The 18,793-nt window shown below is 29.8% G+C and overlaps 1 protein-coding gene across 5 annotated transcripts; it reads left to right on the plus strand.

Annotated features, from left to right (window-relative positions):
* Positions 1 to 4,685: 4,685 nt before the first annotated feature.
* On the plus strand, positions 4,686 to 10,455 carry LOC137820349 (UDP-rhamnose/UDP-galactose transporter 6-like). Of its 5 annotated transcripts, XM_068624391.1 has the most exons (8): positions 4,802 to 4,982; positions 5,097 to 5,156; positions 5,567 to 5,605; positions 5,814 to 6,039; positions 7,082 to 7,266; positions 7,361 to 7,561; positions 7,936 to 8,097; positions 9,855 to 10,455. In XM_068624391.1, exons 4-8 carry the CDS (start codon positions 5,910 to 5,912, stop codon positions 10,176 to 10,178), a joined length of 1,002 nt encoding a protein of 333 aa, XP_068480492.1. In that variant the 5' UTR covers positions 4,802 to 4,982; positions 5,097 to 5,156; positions 5,567 to 5,605; positions 5,814 to 5,909; the 3' UTR covers positions 10,179 to 10,455. The 5 variants fall into 5 exon arrangements, 4 of the variants coding, with proteins under 4 accessions (XP_068480490.1, XP_068480491.1, XP_068480493.1 ...); XM_068624390.1 differs by lacking the exon at positions 5,567 to 5,605 and having other exon boundaries at positions 4,687 to 4,982; XM_068624392.1 differs by lacking the exon at positions 5,097 to 5,156 and having other exon boundaries at positions 4,689 to 4,982.
* The last annotated feature ends 8,338 nt before the right edge of the window (positions 10,456 to 18,793 follow it).

An 18,793-nucleotide genomic window follows, 5' to 3' on the forward strand; every position in this document is an offset into this window, starting at 1 on the left:
CATTAAGAGTAACTTAAAGTCATATTGAGGATTTGTGCAGATTAGATTGAATAGAATTTGGTAAAACCTACTAAAAAATAAATAATTTAAGTTTAAGTTGAGTTAAATTTATGTACTTTTTTATGTTAAACTCAGTATGACACAACTCAAGCGAATAAATTGGATTAGATTTGGTAAATTAAATCAATATTTTGAAAAAATTTGTTAAAAAATATAATTTTTAAATATTTACATAATTAAAAATAACATGATTTAAAAAATAATAATTTAATACTTCAAATAAATCAAAAAAATTAAGATATAATAAATTTGTCAAAATTAATTCAAGATGTGAGAAAAAAACATAAAATAATTTATTTATAATACAATTATAATGAGTCTCAAATTAAGTTTTAGATCATCTATACTAAATTCTATTATTCAATTTAATCCGTATAAACAAGTTAATTTCAATCGTGTTAAATTTAACTTAATCATAAATTAAATTTAACATAATCTTAATTTAGTGATTTGCGTCCGATTACAATGATTACTCTACAGCATGTATTTAAAGTGTAAAGAAATTATATATTTTCTTTTAATTAAAAATTAAGCTTATGATAAGTTTATTGAATTTTATAATATTTTAGAATTATATAAAATTAATTTCTTTCTGTCTGTGTATTTTTATTTTTTTTTACCATTATCTATCTGTGTGCAAAGATATTGAAACAGAGGAGAGAAAAAGAGAGGAATGGACATTGTCTTATATGTCTAATATACACGTTAAATTATTCTTCTGCGATTTTGATGTTTCCAAGTCAATTTGAAATAACATTATAAAATAGACGTTTGGTAGAACAAGTTACGAATTTAACGAAAAGCGTGTGAATAGATCTAGAAGGTGATTTAAAGTTATTAAAAAAAAATAGTAGATTTTGAAGCTGTTCAAAACTAAGCATCCATAAACCCTTTGCGTCGAAACGATATATTTCTGCCATTAGATCCTTCAATCAAGGTTGTGCATGTGCCTTTCAGTTTAAATATGTAAATTTTAGGAGGAAGAAGGTTATCTGATAGATGTAGTTTTTTTTTTGGATGACTTAGAAAAATAAAAGTATGCTGTATTCTCTAATCATATTTAACTTTTAAACATCGTGCTTATAAGCTCTATGTAATTTAAATTATAATATCTATTTTATTTTAAGTGTTTTATTAGCGTTGAGTAAACATTAGGTTTTGGTTTATAGATAAGTTTTCATGCCAACTTTATTTATTTTGACTTTCGTATTAATACTTTTTCTTATAATTTTAAAATTATTATTATTTTATTTTAGTTTTATGCTTGGAGGGTTGTTAAGGGGTTGTTTAAGAGTATGTTTTTTTAAGTAATAGGTTAAATATTTATAAGGACAATCAATTTTATAAATTAAAAAATATTTTTGATTTTGATATACTTAAAAACATTTCAGTGAAGTATTTTGAAGTTCATAGTTCCTCAAGAAGTGAGTCTCGCACCACACCTTTTCTTGATGACATTATATCAAGAGAAAGGCACAAACTTGCTAGTCAAGTTCAAAAATACTTTTTTTTTTATCTTTAAATCTCAATTATTGTCACCATAGATCGAATCACTTTGACATCATCACTAATTCATATTTTTGAGGATTATCATATTTAATAAATTTTTCTTTTTTTTTTTATTTTAAAAATTTAAAATTTACAATGATCTTAGTTTGCACAGTTGGACCATAAGAAAATAACGTTAGATCTACAATGGTTTCATTTGGAACAATTGATGAGGAAGCAATGTTAAAGCTACAACGATCTTAGTTAGCACAACTAGTCAATGAGAAAATAATGTTTAAGCTAGAATGATTTTAATTTTGAAAACTAACTCATGAGAAAATAATGTTAAAACTACAACATTCTTAGTTAGCACAACTGGTCAACGGGAGATAATGTTAAAGTTACAATGGTCTTAATTTACGTAACTAGTCAACAATCAAATAATGTTAAAGTTATAACGGTCTTAGTAAATACAATTGGTTGATAAAGAAATGATGTTAAAGTTAGAATAATCTTAATTTGCTCATCTGATCGAAAAGGAAATTATGTTAAAACTACAACGGTCTCAATTAGCAAAACTAACTAACGAGAAAATAATGTTAAAGTTATAACAATTTTAGTTTGCACCACAAGCCGATAAGAAAAATGTTAAAGCTACAACAATCTTAGTTAGCACAATTGGTTAATGAGAAAATAATTTCAAAATTACAATGGTCTTAGTTAACACAATTGGTCGACGAGGAAATAATATTAAAGATACAACCGTCTTAGGTTACACTACTGGCTGATAAAATAAAGTTAAAGCTACAACATTCTTAGTTTGCAAAACTAGCTGACAAAATAAAGTTAAAGTTGTAACACTCTTAATCTGAGTAGTTGGTTCATAAAGGTAAATGTGAAATCTAGTCATAATAATTAAAGATCGAACGTTAAGTGTGAAATTCAATCATAAGTTTATTGTATAGAACACTAAACATTTGATAAAATGATTATAGGATTTGAACCTATGGACGAGATGTCTTGACATTTGAGCAACATTTATTCTTTGGAGTTGGTAGAAACAATTTTTTCTTCAAACTCATAAATTGTCCTTTTTATTCTACTTTAAAGACTATTTAGAAATTTGTTTTCTAATAATTGATTAAGCATATTCGAGGAGAGTCAATTCTATAAATTAAAGAATTGTCCTTAATCTTGATATACTCAAATACTTTGGTGAGGGATCTCATAATAGTTCTCACCATAACGAGGATCAATATACTTCCATATTTATAATTATTTCAAAAGCATAAGAATGAATGTTAAGTGGTACATCCACTTTATATATGATGTACCAAAAATGGGTTAGGATAACTATATTCATAATAGATAATTATAAATATAGGATTTTAACCAACTTTATCTTAATGATGTTATTCTTTTAATCATTACCTATAATACCTATTTTTTAAGACGAGATTAATTCTTCTTGTTAGTTTCATGATGTTCTTGTCTTATCTAGGATTAAATAGTTTTTTATAAAGGTCTTTAGTGTGGTATTTGCTAGTTATGACAATTGAGATTTATATCTAGTTAATAGTTTTCATTTCAATTGAGGTTTATGTCTCTTAAGTGATAAATAATAGAAAAAGAATGTTAGTGAAATACAAGAAACTAACTTAAATTAACCATATTTTAGGTATATCAATAGTCAACCACTCTTCTATACTGAACTCTTGTTGAAGAACATTATAAAAAAATAAAGACTACTCATTATTTTATTTTTTTACATTCTCAGATATTATTGAACAAAATTATAAAAAATTAAAGAATACTCGTTATTTTGTTTTTTTTTACTTTCTCGGAGATTGAAGGTCTTACTAGTAGTGATGATAAATATTATGATTATTAAAAAATCTACTTTCTAACTTACTAGTTTATAAGAAGCAAATTAGGTATCATGTATTTTTTTTTTTATAAAAGCTTTTAGGTTAAATATCACTGTACAATTTGACATCTCAGCTACACTGACATATCAAGTAATAACAATAATCTGTTATCACATAAAAAAATATTATTAAAAAAGAAAAAAGAAAGAAAATACAAAAATAGGGAGGATTACACCAAAACTCATATGTTGACAAAAACAATACATAGTTAGACTATACCAATTCATGAAGAATTCTAAGAACATACTAGATGAAAGCCTATTATACCAATGAAATTATTCTCTATAAATAAATCATAAATTAACCAACTTATTAGTACGTTCATTCCCTTCACGAAAAATATGAGTAATCCTAAACCTGATTTTCTCACAGTAATTAAGACAAGTATTTTCTCGATTACGAAACATTAGTCATAGCAGTAAACACGGCACAAACCAAGATATAATTATATTCAAGTCAGACATTAGTAAGTCTCATATTTTGAGTTTCCTCAATAACATGTATAACTTCACAAAACTCACCAACCATAGCAACTAAATTGTTTATTTTGTACTTTTTAAATACTTGCAATGTTTATACAATGTAAGGACACTTAATTTAGAATGTAAACATAACAAAATCACAAGGAATTTGAAAATTCAGTGTACATTCAAATATTAAAGATATAAGAAATAAAAAACGATAAAACCCAATTAAATACAAATACAAATTAAGATTTCTTAACAGAATTCTAGACACACGGGAACAACCAAAGTAGTGGGACTGGGAAAAATAACCTCAAGAAATAAGTTTCACGATGATGCTCACACCAATTGAAAAGACGGCAAAATTTTCATACCAAACTGAAATAAAACAACACTGATAAACTCATAATAAATGGTAAAAAAACAGGCTTAAATATTTGTTCCTAGAATATGGGATAAGTCTATTTATTGTGAGTTTCTATTTTTTATTGAACTGTATTTATATTTTTGAAATATTGTAATCATTCGATTTTAGCCTCTGACATTATAGTCGTGCCAATTATTAAACTACTAAAACTGTAAATGTATGATTTTAGCCTTCTAAATTGTAATTATGTAAATTAAGTCTTTCAAGTAATTAAATTTATCCAATTGAGATTGTACTACTATAGCATCTTGAATTAGGTGATTGGAGATGTGGTTCAATTGGAATAACTATAAAATGATGTGATAAATCCCATGAAGAAGTGTTAATTAAGGAAACGCAGTAAAAAAAGAGAAAAAAATGGTGGTGATTGAAGGAGAATTATGCGAGTGAAGTTGACCAGTAGGATTAATTAGCGATGACATACCGTTTACTTTGCGGTCGTTGCTGCTTTCCCCGCAACTCACCTTTCCTCGATACTGAATCTGGACGTTACTAAACCAGCCCAGCCACGCACCACACCACACCGCGCACCAATTTTCCATTTTAAAACTCAACACGGAAAGGAAAGAACCAAGCACAACCACCACGTACCACGTTCTCGCCTTCATCTCAACGGTGCGTCGTTTAACACCTTCAACCAATATATATCACCAAGCTTTTTTCTTTTCTTATTTTCTTTCTTTCGTTCTTTTAAGATTCCTAACTCTAGGGTATTCTTCTGTTCCTTAGTTCTTACTGCCGCAGTCTCTAATTAGGGATCGCGGATCCGCGTTCGGGATTCTGTTTGAGGTTGCTTTTTGCTTCTGTTGTTTCTTCTGCTTTGAGACTTTTGGAATTTCGTGATATTTGTTTTCTTGGAGCTCCAATCTGCTTTGAATTCCTGTATATTGTTGAAAATAGTAATGGATCTGATGAGATTGTGCTGTTCTGGTTTGATTTAGCATGGTATTGTTTTCTATAGGCTGAATCGTGTCTTTGAGGATTTAGGATTACGGTTGTAGTTAATTGTAGGTCACTGTGTAATTGTGCATTTCGTCAACTTCAATATTCATTGTCCCTGTTCGCATGTTTCTTTGAATTTTTTGTTTGACCATTTTTTGCGATGTCTTGACCAATAAAACAAGAGCTTCTCATAAGAATATCAGAATTAGTTGTTTTTAACTTTATATATAACCGTATCTATGTCTATATTGCTGCAGATGTCATGTCAACTCTCTGGACGTAGATATCAATGAAGGGTGAAATAAGATTTTTATATTTCTTGTTGATTTCCCTTGTTTTAAGTCTCCTTTTATACTATTATAAACTTCTACTGTTTACTTGGTTATGGTAGATTGCATTTTGTTTCGTTTTCCTCGCTGTGAAATGTAGAGCAGAATGAGAATTTTACTCTATTTATTGGAAATTAGGAATGCGCTTCTTCTCATGATTTATTTTTCTGTGCAGATAAAGCTGTGCGATTCTGAAACTAGTGATTCATCTTATTGCATGAAGGCAGAGCTGTAAGAAATTCAGTTTGTGTATTGGAAGCTCTAGTTCAACATGTCTTCTGTAAGCAAGGGTGATAGGAAGGCTTCTCTTGATGCAGCATCATGGTTGTTCAATGTGGTCACGTCTGTGGGAATAATCCTCGTGAATAAGGCCCTGATGGCTACATATGGTTTCAGTTTTGGTATGACCTTGCATTTACTTTTCCCATTCCCTCTCCTGAATCTCTGTTTTGCATGCCTTTGATTTAAAAGATGCCACACTTCTTTTTCTATCCGTTGTATCTATAAACTAACTATCTTGTGCATTCTGTTTTGGTGTCACACATGTATGTATTTGAAGGTGTAAAGAAGGAGTAAGCTTTTTGATATTATCTGTTGCATCATTCAGATTTCACTACAATAGCATCTTGAATTAGGTCATTGAGTATGTGGTTCAATTGTAATAACTACAAAATGACCTAATAGACTGGAAATTTGATGTAGCGTGGAAGTGAACTAGAAAAGATCCTATAGGATGGGCATTTACTTTGTGGTTTGTGAAAAGCTATAATGTAGGGACTTTGTCTTGTTTACTCCTGACTTTAATTTCATTCTCTTAATGCTAATACTTTAAGTTAATATGTTTTTATTGTGTCTACCTTTTTATTGATGACGTTCGATATAAAATTTCCTATGATTTGAAGAGGCATCCGTTATGTCGAGGTGGTAGTTGAATAGGGAATAAATTAGCATCACAGATACTGTAACCAATGCTATGTTGTTCGGTAAAACTGATAGAAAGGAAATCTGAGCTAAAGGTATGCATTCAGATAACAAGCTGAGGTGGTACAGATTGCAAACATTTTTTCAGTGATGTGAAATCCAAAAATATGAGCAAAATCTGCACACAAAAAAACTTCTCGTAAAAAACTTAATTGTGATGTTCAAGATAGGCATTCAAAGTTTCCACTATGAAAGTATTTTTAGAACAACCTTTCAATTTGCATGGGTTTAGATCAATAACAACAGTATTACTATTTGTATATCTCAACTAAAATAACATAAACGTACTGAGAAAAGCATTGGATGATAGATTTAAAATCTCTTCTATTACTGGTCAACCAAAGAATAATTTGGTTTATGGTTTCTTTTTATGTAACTTGTAAGGCTACAAAATGATCGTTTCTGAACTTCTAGACCTCTCCTGAATCCTGACCTTCTGTATTATATAATGCTACTATGCAGCTACTACTTTAACTGGTCTGCATTTTGCCACGACAACTTTGTTGACGCTGATTCTTAAATCGCTGGGATATATTCAGACCTCTCATCTTCCATTATCTGATATAATCAAATTTGTATTATTTGCAAATTTCTCCATCGTTGGGATGAATGTGAGTTTAATGTGGAATTCAGTTGGTTTCTATCAGGTAACATTTACACTTAGAGCAAAGATAACATTTTGAACTCTCTTTATAATAAAGCTATATTTATAATAATTCTTCCTTGAAATAAAATTGTCAGATTGCTAAGCTAAGCATGATTCCAGTATCCTGTTTTCTGGAGGTTGTCTTGGACAATGTACGATATTCAAGGGACACAAAGCTTAGTATTGTTTTGGTTTTGCTTGGTGTTGCTGTCTGTACAGTCACCGATGTCAGCGTCAATGCAAAGGGTTTTATTGCTGCTTTAATAGCAGTTTGGAGCACAGCCCTGCAACAGTATGTAAGTAACATACACTAACATAGAATCCTGAATCTTTAGTTGGGAGATACAAACCAATCAAATTGAATTCCATGTCATAAAGGCTGTTTTGCATTGGTAAATGTTCACTTTCTGGTACATGATACTTGTTGGCAACATTCAGTTATTTAACAATCAATATCTTTGTTATAGAACTTAAAATTAAAAAATTGGGAAGCCTGCTATTATTTTTCTGTGTTTTTTCTGCAATTTTATCACAAGCAGTATTCTCAGGTGCATCTAGAGCAGACTTCAATAACTAGCTTTAGTTTTCAACACTTCTAAGTATTCTTGCTTTTGTTGGTTTCATGACTCAGTCTTCTTGGGATTATATTTAACAATAATTTTTTCTACAGTATGTGCATTATCTTCAGAGGAAGTATTCTATTGGGTCATTTAACTTGTTGGGCCACACAGCACCAGCACAGGCAGGAAGTTTACTGCTAGTAGGCCCCTTTCTGGACTATTGGTTGACAGGCAAACGAGTTGATGCCTATGGATATGGGTTGACATCCACTGTAAGTTTTCTCTATTTCTTTTCTAGTTTTTTTCTCTCTTTTAAATCTCTTGCTGTGATTAGGGAGAGAAGTGGATACTTGTGAAATTTATTTCTGTATCAGGTTTAGGCTGCCTTATTTTTTCTGGTGAGAAGTTTAAAATTACTCTTAACTGTAAGGACCGTTCCTGATTGCTGTGTATTTCTTCTAGATGGATTTCCTATTTGTTATATAAGTTAATATACTACTTATTGCTTATCATAGAACTGAGTGCCAAATTCTGCTGCCCAAATTCAGTGTCAGGTTGCATAGTGACATTGAGAAAGCATCCTTAGGTTGACTGAGAGTAAGCCTAGTCTTAATCTTAACTAATTCATCCTTATTTTAAACTGTCCCATATTCAATTTATAAGTCCTTTAAGTGTTGCTTGCAGCTAGAAGTTCTGGATGGCTCCTTAAAGAATTTTTCAAAATTCCAGATTTGCTGTTTAGAGTCAATAAATAGCTTTTGAAGTTCAAAGTGTCATAACAATCAAGATAACTTCCCCAAATGCACGTTATTTTTTTAGAGGGAAATGACCTTCTTAGTCTCTTTTGAAGAGCTGGAGTTTCTTTTTTAACAAATGTGTTCATTGTGCCCTTTTTATTACTCCCTGTAGCTGATATTTAGTTAACTTTATAACCTTACAACAAATAGCGTCTTTTAAAATCAAATGCATGTTCATATCTAATTTTCTCTTTCAAAATGTTTAGACTAGAAAAGAAATAATATTCCTGAAAAGTGGCACTTGATTGTTTCTGTATTTGGTGCAAACTAGTACTGCTTGCTTGGGTTAACTGATCCTTTAAATTCATTTAGAAATTGAATGTTTGGTTCTTTGTGTTCATAATGTGACCAATCTAGTTTAAAATATTAACTTGTTACGAGGAATTTTCATTTAGAAAGATCCATCATATTTGTTTATCATGTACGTCTGAAGGAAAAACTATCTTTCTGAATCATTACTTTTTCTGAGGTTTTGTTGAATGTTGAAGATTTTTATTAGATTTATACAATCGTGTTTCAGTTGACCAGTTCCCTAATTTTGTATTGGAGATTTTTATTTCGTCCATCCTGGTTTGCCAGTAATACTTCTCCAATAATTTCCTTGATCTATGTTGTTGCTTGAGACTAATGCTAAATATAGTTGGTAGCGTGTCTATTCATACAGTACATGTAAAAGGCATGAACAACTTTCTAACGTCCATGTAAATTTTGCTTTTATCTCTATACTACTGGTGGCATATATGCATGAAAAACTCACTACATCCATGTAAATTTGCTTCTCTCACTATACTGGTTAGCAGCAGCATGCATATAGCTCTTTTTATTCATAAATAAAAGCGGTGTATTCTTGACCATTGGTCGGTATGCAGAGAATGTGGGAGGGTGCCCATCCTTGGTCTCCCTTAGAACCAAATGTTGTAGCTGTCATTTTCTTTTCTAAAGGATTTGGATCTTACCCCTTTACCTTAGGAAAATACTGTCATTTTTTTAAGAAACATTTATTCTGTGGAGGGACCAACTGTTTCCTGTGTATGGACTGTGCACGTTTTGTTTGTCTTTCTCTGGAAAATGACATGGGCATTTTCGTAAGCAAAGGGGAGAATCCAAATATGTATACACTTTATGTCAACTTTATAAATACTGTGCAGTGTAGTACCTTTACTCAAGAAAATAATGAATACTGTGACTCCTGGAACTCTATTATTAAACTGAGCTGCTCGTGATGTCTGCAGCTGTTCATCATTCTGTCTTGCACCATTGCAGTAGGGACAAACCTCAGTCAGTTCATCTGCATTGGTAGGTTCACGGCTGTAACATTCCAAGTCCTTGGTCACATGAAGACTATTCTGGTCCTAATCCTGGGATTCATTTTGTTTGGAAAAGAGGGTCTCAATCTACATGTTGTTCTGGGTATGATCGTTGCAATAGCAGGAATGGTCTGGTATGGCAATGCTTCTTCTAAGCCAGGGGGGAAAGAGCGTCGTAGTTTTTCCCTTCCCAAAACACAAGATTATAGTTCACTACCTGTGTCCTCTGAACCAGATCCGAAGGTATAGAAATTCACTAGAGAGAAAGTGTTGCAACTTTTGGTTAACTGTATGGAAAATCAGGTGTCTATTAGGCGAGCTGGATTAATTTTCTTTATACCTGGAGTGAATTCCCAATTATTTATAGATCATAGTCATATCCTTGCTTGTGTTAATGAATTGTTTGGGAGGGAAATGGGAGGAAACAGCGTTGTTAAAAGAGGGGAAATCTACGGTATGTTCCATTTTTTAATTACAGATAATGTTACTGTTACTTTTATAGTAAAGTTTAATTCCATTTTTGCCATTTGGAACGGTTCCGTTGTTAACCTTCTGCTCATGACAACTACTAGCGTGTTTGGATTGCATTCCTTATATGTCGAACATACTTTTGAAGAATGATGTTCTCTGTACCTAATACTCTACAATAGTACTTTTGGCTGTTTTACCATGGTAACACAAACATGTTATACGTTATAGGGGTTCAAAGGAATGTGTCGGGTTCAAATATAGGAATGTGTGTTGGTAGATGATCTATAATCCTTGTGTGATTTACTTCGGCTCCACCTTAGAATCAATAGAACCTTTCGTAAATAAACAAGTATCAATTTCCTTTTGAAATGGATTGTTGTGCTAAAACAAGCAACAAGGAAGCAAACACTCAACAAAGAAACCGACATATAAGGAATAAACAGGAAATAAAAAGTATATATTGCCTTGACCACTCGGGCAATGTGCATGCATAATAAATGGAGGGTCAATCAGTGGATTATTAGTGAGAGTTATTTACCTTGTAAGGCCAATAATACCTTGGTATCCAATTAGGTTTAAGTAGGAGGAATTTGGTTCAGAAAATATGAATAAGGCCTGCTATTATTATGTTTAGTATTCTCTACAGTTGAAGTAAAATTTATATCTGTTATAGGTGGAACTGTATTAGGCACTCATTTGTCTGTAGGAAAAAAACAAGAAAGGTTGAAGTAAGTTGTACCAGGGATTGGCAGAGCTAAATAAAAGAGCATAGTAAATGCCTAACGTTATGTTAGGTGGGCTTCCCAGTAACCTAATCCTGAATAATTGAAGTTGCTTTCTGGAAGGTTTTTGTAGGATTCACTTGCCATGGTCCCAATAACAGCTAGATCTGCATATTTTACACAGCACTTTTGAGACAATGGGAAAGCAGGACCTGTAATAAAAGCCTGATTTTCTGAGACATGGGGAATGATGCATTCATGCAAAACAGTAAAAATTAGGTTAAAACTTGACATTTATGGCGTCACGTACCAGCACTTCTGTAGTAGCAGGTCAGCACCTGGCTCTGTCCAACGCTAAAATATTTGGGTTTTTCCCCTTCTCTACTATTCATTTCCACGTAAATTTTCAATGTAAATTGCTCGGCGTGCTACTAACTTGCTAGTTTCTGATAACTCCACTGTGCATTCTTTTTATTTTGGAGAATAAATTTTAGACCGTTAAATGCTTCTTTGCTTCATAATTACTTTTACAGGATAAATTTGAGGTTTGGCTAATTTTAAGATACATTTTCGGTGATTTTTCTTTTTCTACTTCCTAATACAGTACTTCAATGTTTTCCCTTGCAATCATGATTTTTTCTTGATCAAAATGTATTTTCGAAAGACTTCACTTTTTTATTGGTAACCTTTATTTTAATAAACTAATTTTAATTCAGGAGATGCTTTTGAGTAAGAATAATTTGTACTAATATAATAGTTAAAAAAGACTTAACTTTTAGGAAATATTTAAAATAAAAACTTGATTTTTAAAAAATGTTTTACACGATCTTTTAACATATTTTTTTCTGAAGAGTTTTGAACCAGTTTACTCATGCACATTTTTCAGAAACAAAAGAAAACAATACCAGTTCTCGGAATATGGGTATATTGACTTTTGTAGAGTATTCTTTATTATCAAAGATGTTAAACTAAACGATGGAGAGATTTGTTGGGTGCTGAGGACAATATGGAGGAATCAAATGGGTGAATTCGTTATAGTTGCAGAATGAGATCACCAATGAGAAAGCCTATGCTTTCTGATCTTATTATGTTTGTTGTTGAGATACTGCCGACTGAATGAGAATTCCCACTATCACTATCTTCTTCCTACGATGTCAATATCCAAAGAGAAGCGTCTTTTTTCCGATGTACCATGTTCCTAACTGTTTTGATTATTTATATATATATATAATAAAGTAGAACAAACTTATATTCCTTGGAATCATAGTCTAAATTTTTTTATGGTTCTATAAGATATTTAATAATTTGTATCAATTTTCTTTTTGTCTTCATTAAATATTAACGAAAACACAGACCTGACAGCGATTGTGTCTGTATTTTTTAAATTGTTTTTAAATTTTTTCTGTTCTTTTTATTAAAAATATTATATTGTATGTTTATAATGATTATCATTTTTTTGAATTAATAGATTATGTAAATTTATAAATTTTATTATATACATAAAAAAACATTCATTTAGAGTATTTTTTTAAAGGATAAATTATATATATTAAAAGGTAAAAGTTATTATATATATGTAACAGTTATTTATAAAAAGATAAATTATTTAATTATTTTAAAATAAAAATAATTATTCAATTATTTAGTTTATTAAATAGTCAAATAAATTCTCTTTTTAAAATGAATAATTACACCCTTTTTTTTTGAAAAAAAATTACTGTTATTATAATAACTATTGAAATAAAAATATATTATTAAACTATAAAAAAATCACTACAAGAAAATCATCAAATAGAAACAAATTTTAGATACCAAAAATAATTAGTTGCTAACTAAATTAGAAATTATTTTAGAGACTACAAAATAATTTTGATTTCTAAATTAGTTTCTATTATTGTTAAATAGTTTCTAAATTGGTATCTAATTAGGTACCAAGATTTTAACTGCCATTTATTTAGTTTCTAAATTTGTAGCAAAAACCTTGGTAGTAAATTAGATACCAATTTAGGAATAATAGAAATTAATTTAGGAATCAAAAGTTTTTTTTTAGTTTCTAAAATGGTTTATAATTTAGTCACTATAACAACTAATTATTTTTGTTCTCTAAAATTGATTTTTATTTCATGATTTTCTTGTAGTGAATTATTGAAAATTGTACCGGTATGGGCGAGGCCGACTCCTGGTCTTCCTGCTCGAGACCCACCTGGCTGCCCGAAACATGGCCAACCTGACCAAGACCCAGTCAAACCTGAGAGATATGGCCTAACGACGAGGCCGACGACTTCTTGGCCGAGACCTTAGAAGACTTGGCCGAGATGACCGAGACCACACGAACTTGGTCGTTGGCCAACCCATACCATGACGACTTGGCCGATGACCGACCCCTATCACAGTTAACGCTCAAACCAAGATCAGTGAAGTTAATCCATCATTAAGAATTAGGTAATGCAACCCTAAGCGGTGTCCACCTCGATAAACGGGGCCAACAAGGTAGGCCCATTAGAATAATATAAATAGCACGCATCCCAAGGAATAAGGTATGTCATTTATTACTGTTCACCTATCTGAGAGCTGATCACCCGCTTTACTGACTTGAGCGTCGAAGTGCCTTCGCAGGTATCCCCACCATCCGGTGTTCACCCGAGACCGAGTGTCGAGGGAGAAGCAGGAGGACGAGAAGAATCTCATCATCACCCAGTCACCTGCTCGACCGAAGGAAGGAGAAGAAGACTTCAATAGTTCTTTAGGTTTCATCTTCCTAGTAGGAACAAAAATTATTATAGAAAATAATTTTTGAATATTGTTGTATGTAATTTTTTTATTGTGTATGTTGTTTTTTAATTGAGAATAATTATTTTGAATTAGAAAAATAGTTATTTAAAGGGTGAAATTGTAAGAAATTCAATTTTTTTTAAAATTTGCATTTCTCTAAATTTTAATTTAAAATAAATAATTTTTAAATTTGTTATATTTTAATATTATAAAAGATAAAATTTGAAAACGTGTAAAAAAATAAATCCTCTTTTATATATTGTTATAAATTATAAGTATGTATAAACATATCCATTTTTATCAATATATATCTAAAGAGAATTTTAAAAGTTACGAGGAAAAATTTAGTACATTAATTAGTAACATTATTTTAAGAGTTTAACAAAATCAATTGAATTAATTAGTATGTTTATTACTTTCTTATAAGAATGGAAGAAGCGATATAAAACTAGATTTAAAAAAATAGAATATATTAATAGTATATTTTTATATGAGTATCTACCAATAATAATATATACTATCTTTATAATAATTATTTTAAAATTATATTGTATATTATTTTTATTAAGTTAAATATAATTTTAGTGTATATAAGAATGATATTTACTTTCTATATTTTTATCTTTTCTTGTCTTAGATTGTAACATCTCTACATTTTTCTCATGTCTAATAATCATAATCTGTATGAAATATCAAAATAAATATATGAACATAATATAAATATGTTTACCACTCTTTCGTATAGTGTTTCAAAACATATCCCTCTTCATAGGATTTTAAATATTTACATAAAATCAAAACAAATATTCAAAAAAGAAAATAAACATTTTCATCATCTAGTTTCTCACTGAGGAGCTCTATCACCTGTAACATTATCTACTTCTGTGTAAACACACGATCATCACATATTAAAGAAAACAACCACAAAACAAAGCAATTGGTAAGCTAGCTATTTTTAAAACTTGTAATATAAATATAACTTTAAATATTCACATAAAGCCATTAATTTTCATGCATTTCAACATAATCATCAAGTGTCTATCAAAATTCACAATTCATCTTTCTCGTGTCAGACTTCTACGAACTCACAACACATAGACACTTGACTATACTTTCGGAAGACTCGTGTATTGAAATTAGCAACCAGAAACCTGCACTTGTCATACTACTCGTTGTGAAATCCACACAGTCATGCGCATAATCATTTTAATATCTCATCATCTCATATGACAGGGTAAATCCATTTGATCTGCTCTGATAAGTTCTTTCAAACCTTAGACTCAACCAAATAAACCTCTTTCGACTCTCACTAACTGAATAACTTCATCTATGTGATTTCATTATATTATTAGAGTCAGAATCGTCTAATTCACATGATACTCACAAATCAATACACCATAATAGCGATCTCAACACGATATTTCCTTTTTTGAAAATAATATATTTTGATCATACTTTCACATCATTTCATACCTCATGTAACACATCAATACACCATTCAATTACATCATATTTTAAACTTTTCTAAACAATCCAAACATATATCAAAATTCAGACAAACACATAACTAAGTTTCTTTAACCATATTTTTAAACAAAATTTAGAATTTTCACTGAAAAACAACAAGCAATAATAAACTAGGCTTTCAAAAGAAAGAATAAAACATTTTAAGTTTTTTTTTTACAAAAAGTCTAGCTTGAACGAAAATTAGCTCGCTTCAGCGAGAATGGGTCTCGTCCAAGCAAAAATCCTCTTGCATGAGTGAGAGTAAACCCAAGAGCAACCCCAAAATTTACCTCATTTTCGCCTAAGTGAGATTCCTTATCGCTTGGACGAAAATGGACACGAGAGCACCCCATCTTTCTATTCCATTCTCACTTGAGCGGGAGTTAGCTCGCTTGAGTGAGATATGTAGAGAAATTTGCATAATTATTCCTAATTTCATCATTCATAGTTAAACAAAAATAATTTCAATAACTCATTTTACTTCAAAAGTAACTTAACCTGCACAAAGTCTTGATAAAAAAATCTAACTATATGACTAAGACCCTAAGGTAACAAAGATTAATCATGGAGTTAAAAGGGTCACATGCAAAGCCTAGACAGAGACAGAATTAACAAGTTCAAAATTTGACTCAAGGAGAAGAGTAAAAATGAGCCTACTCTATTAAAGATTCTGATAGAACAGTCTTGTAGTATTTACTTTCAGAGTCTAACGGCGGACTCCGATCGTCAAACCGATGAGCGAGGAGATCAAAATCTTAAAGAGAAGGCAGAGGAAAAGAAAAATGAGTTTTTAGAGAGATGATAGTTGTTTTAAAATGAAATTTGAATAACTAAATTTCTATTTATATGCTCTTTTAAATTTAATAATAAAATATTTAGGTGTCATAATTGTACCACTTCCACTTTAAGACTATTTTTCTCGGTCCTTACATAGATAAAATTTAACTAATTTTTAATGATAAAATTTAGTTTAAGTATTGATTTTTGCTTTTCTTGATAAATTCTTCACCCATTATTTTACATAATTTTTTTAAAAATTTGCGATATTTGATGTATTTTTCATGTGAAATTAGGGTAGAATACTTGTAATTCAACTTATAATTATAACTTTAACTCAAAATAAAATGTCCATATATTTACTATATTAATTATAGCTTTTAACATTTAATTATAGCTTTTAAATTTACTATTGGGGCTCTTAATAGACACATGAGAATGCGATTGGTAAATAGTTAACCATTCCTAGAATAACACCTAACTCCTAAACATGTAAGCAAATCAAATTTATTTTAAACCTATGTCTCCCCACTACAAATAATGGACACTCAAAACAACTACTAAGGTCATTACCTTTTCTGATAAGGGTGTAGAGACCAGAAGCTCAAAATGATAATTCTTTAACTGGCAAACCAGCTCTTCCACCCAAAGGAGTGTGTCATTCCAAAATTATACAAAACTTTCATATTTCTACAAATTATACAACATACACCTTGTACCAAATTACCTAACTTGGAAGCCACTGGTCATGTCAGGGCAAACACTTTGCCTACTGCCTTCAACTCTGACTTGTTGAGAACCACCTACTGTGTTGGACATCTTAGGGTATTTGTCTAATTTATGTTTGATGAAGTCTGGTTTTTTTAGTTTAGTTTTGTCTTGTGTCTATAGTTTATCCTTTTCTAAATGAGATTATGGATTTAAGATAAAAAGGTTTTATAATGGTTACATTTTTTTTGAAATGGTTTACAAATAGTTTAAAATTTTTAATCAGTTAAATTCATAAATCAATTGATTGAAAATACTTGAAAAGTTTTTAGTGTTTTATGTGAACAATTTTAATATGTTAACAACTATTTTTTAAAACTATAATTTTTAACAAAAAGAAAAATAAAATAAATAAAAACAAGAATAATATATAAAATCTAAAAATATACAAAATAAACAAAATTAAATAACTAACTAAGAAAACTAAAACAGAATATATAGATAGAAAAACAACTTGCGTAAAATAAAAACTAAGAATGAAATCAAAGAAAATAATAAAACTAAAAATAAAAATAAAAATAAAATAAAATAAAATAAATAACTATTAAAAAAATGAAACAAAAATAAAACAGAAACTAATAGTAATAAATAATAAATAAATAAAAACTACGTAAACTCTAAATAAACAACTTAAGCTAAACGTAAAAATAAAATATGATCAAACAAAATCCAAATCAAAATAAAATAAAAATATAATAAAAACAAAAATCAAAACAAAATAAAATAATTACAGTAAAAAAACTACGTAAACAATATAAAAACAAAAAAGTAAAGAATAAAATAAAATATAACAAAACAAAATACAAATAAAATAAATAAAGTAAACAAATAAAAAAAAACTTAAAAGAAAAAATATTAACATAAAAATAACAGTTTTACAATAAAAAACAAACATATTCACATTAAAAAAAAAAACTTTGTACGTATTCAAAACTAGAGAAAAAAACAAAATCTTTACAAAATAATAAAAAAAATCTAGAAAACAAAAAAACAAAATTATTCACATCTAAAAAGAAAAACAAAATATTTACAAAAATATTCAAATTAAAAAAAAATAAAAACTAAAAAAAAATTATTCACATAAAAAAAATAAAATAGTTAGTATATTCACAATATTTAGGAAATTATACTCAACAAATCAAACCTGTCCCCGGCAACGGCGCCAAAAACTTGATGACTTTTTACGGCAAGTGCACCGCGTTTGTCAGAAGTAATAATTGTCCCTAAGGACGGATATCGATCCCACAAGGAACAGTGAATTATCGAGTACAATAATCGCTAAATATAAAAACAGAACAATTAAAAGAGTTTTGAATTAATTGTGTTGGCACTGATCAATAAGAAAACAAACAAAGAATTAGTTGTTTCAATTGGAAAAATAAGGATTAGTTTCATCTCTCACTCTCAAGTATTTTGATTAGCATGTCAATATTAAGTTCTTTGATTGAAATTGATGTCCGTATAAAAATCATTTATATCGATTCCTCGCATATAAAATCCTTAAGAATGTCCCCTAACTATCGATCCCTCGCATAATTATAAGAACAACTTAGAACGAAGCTCAGACGTTTAATAGCAATTAACATTTCAAGTCTATTCCTAGCACTCAAATATGTTAAGTATTGTTGTTTAGGTCCGAACCCTAAAAATACCTCCCGGTCAGATTTAAGATTCTCAATTTGTCACGGAAAATTAAAAGTAAAACAACAATACCAATAATCAATCAAGAACTGAATATTAATATATAAAATATCACCTCAATACATAAGAGTTTGAGCAGATTACTCCCAATCCCAAAGGTAGAATTAGTCACGCATACTTCTATCACCTTCCATTCTCCCAATTAGG

The sequence above is a fragment of the Phaseolus vulgaris genome, chromosome 9 (genome assembly GCF_000499845.2).
Source record: "Phaseolus vulgaris cultivar G19833 chromosome 9, P. vulgaris v2.0, whole genome shotgun sequence".
Taxonomy (NCBI): Eukaryota; Viridiplantae; Streptophyta; class Magnoliopsida; order Fabales; family Fabaceae; genus Phaseolus; species Phaseolus vulgaris.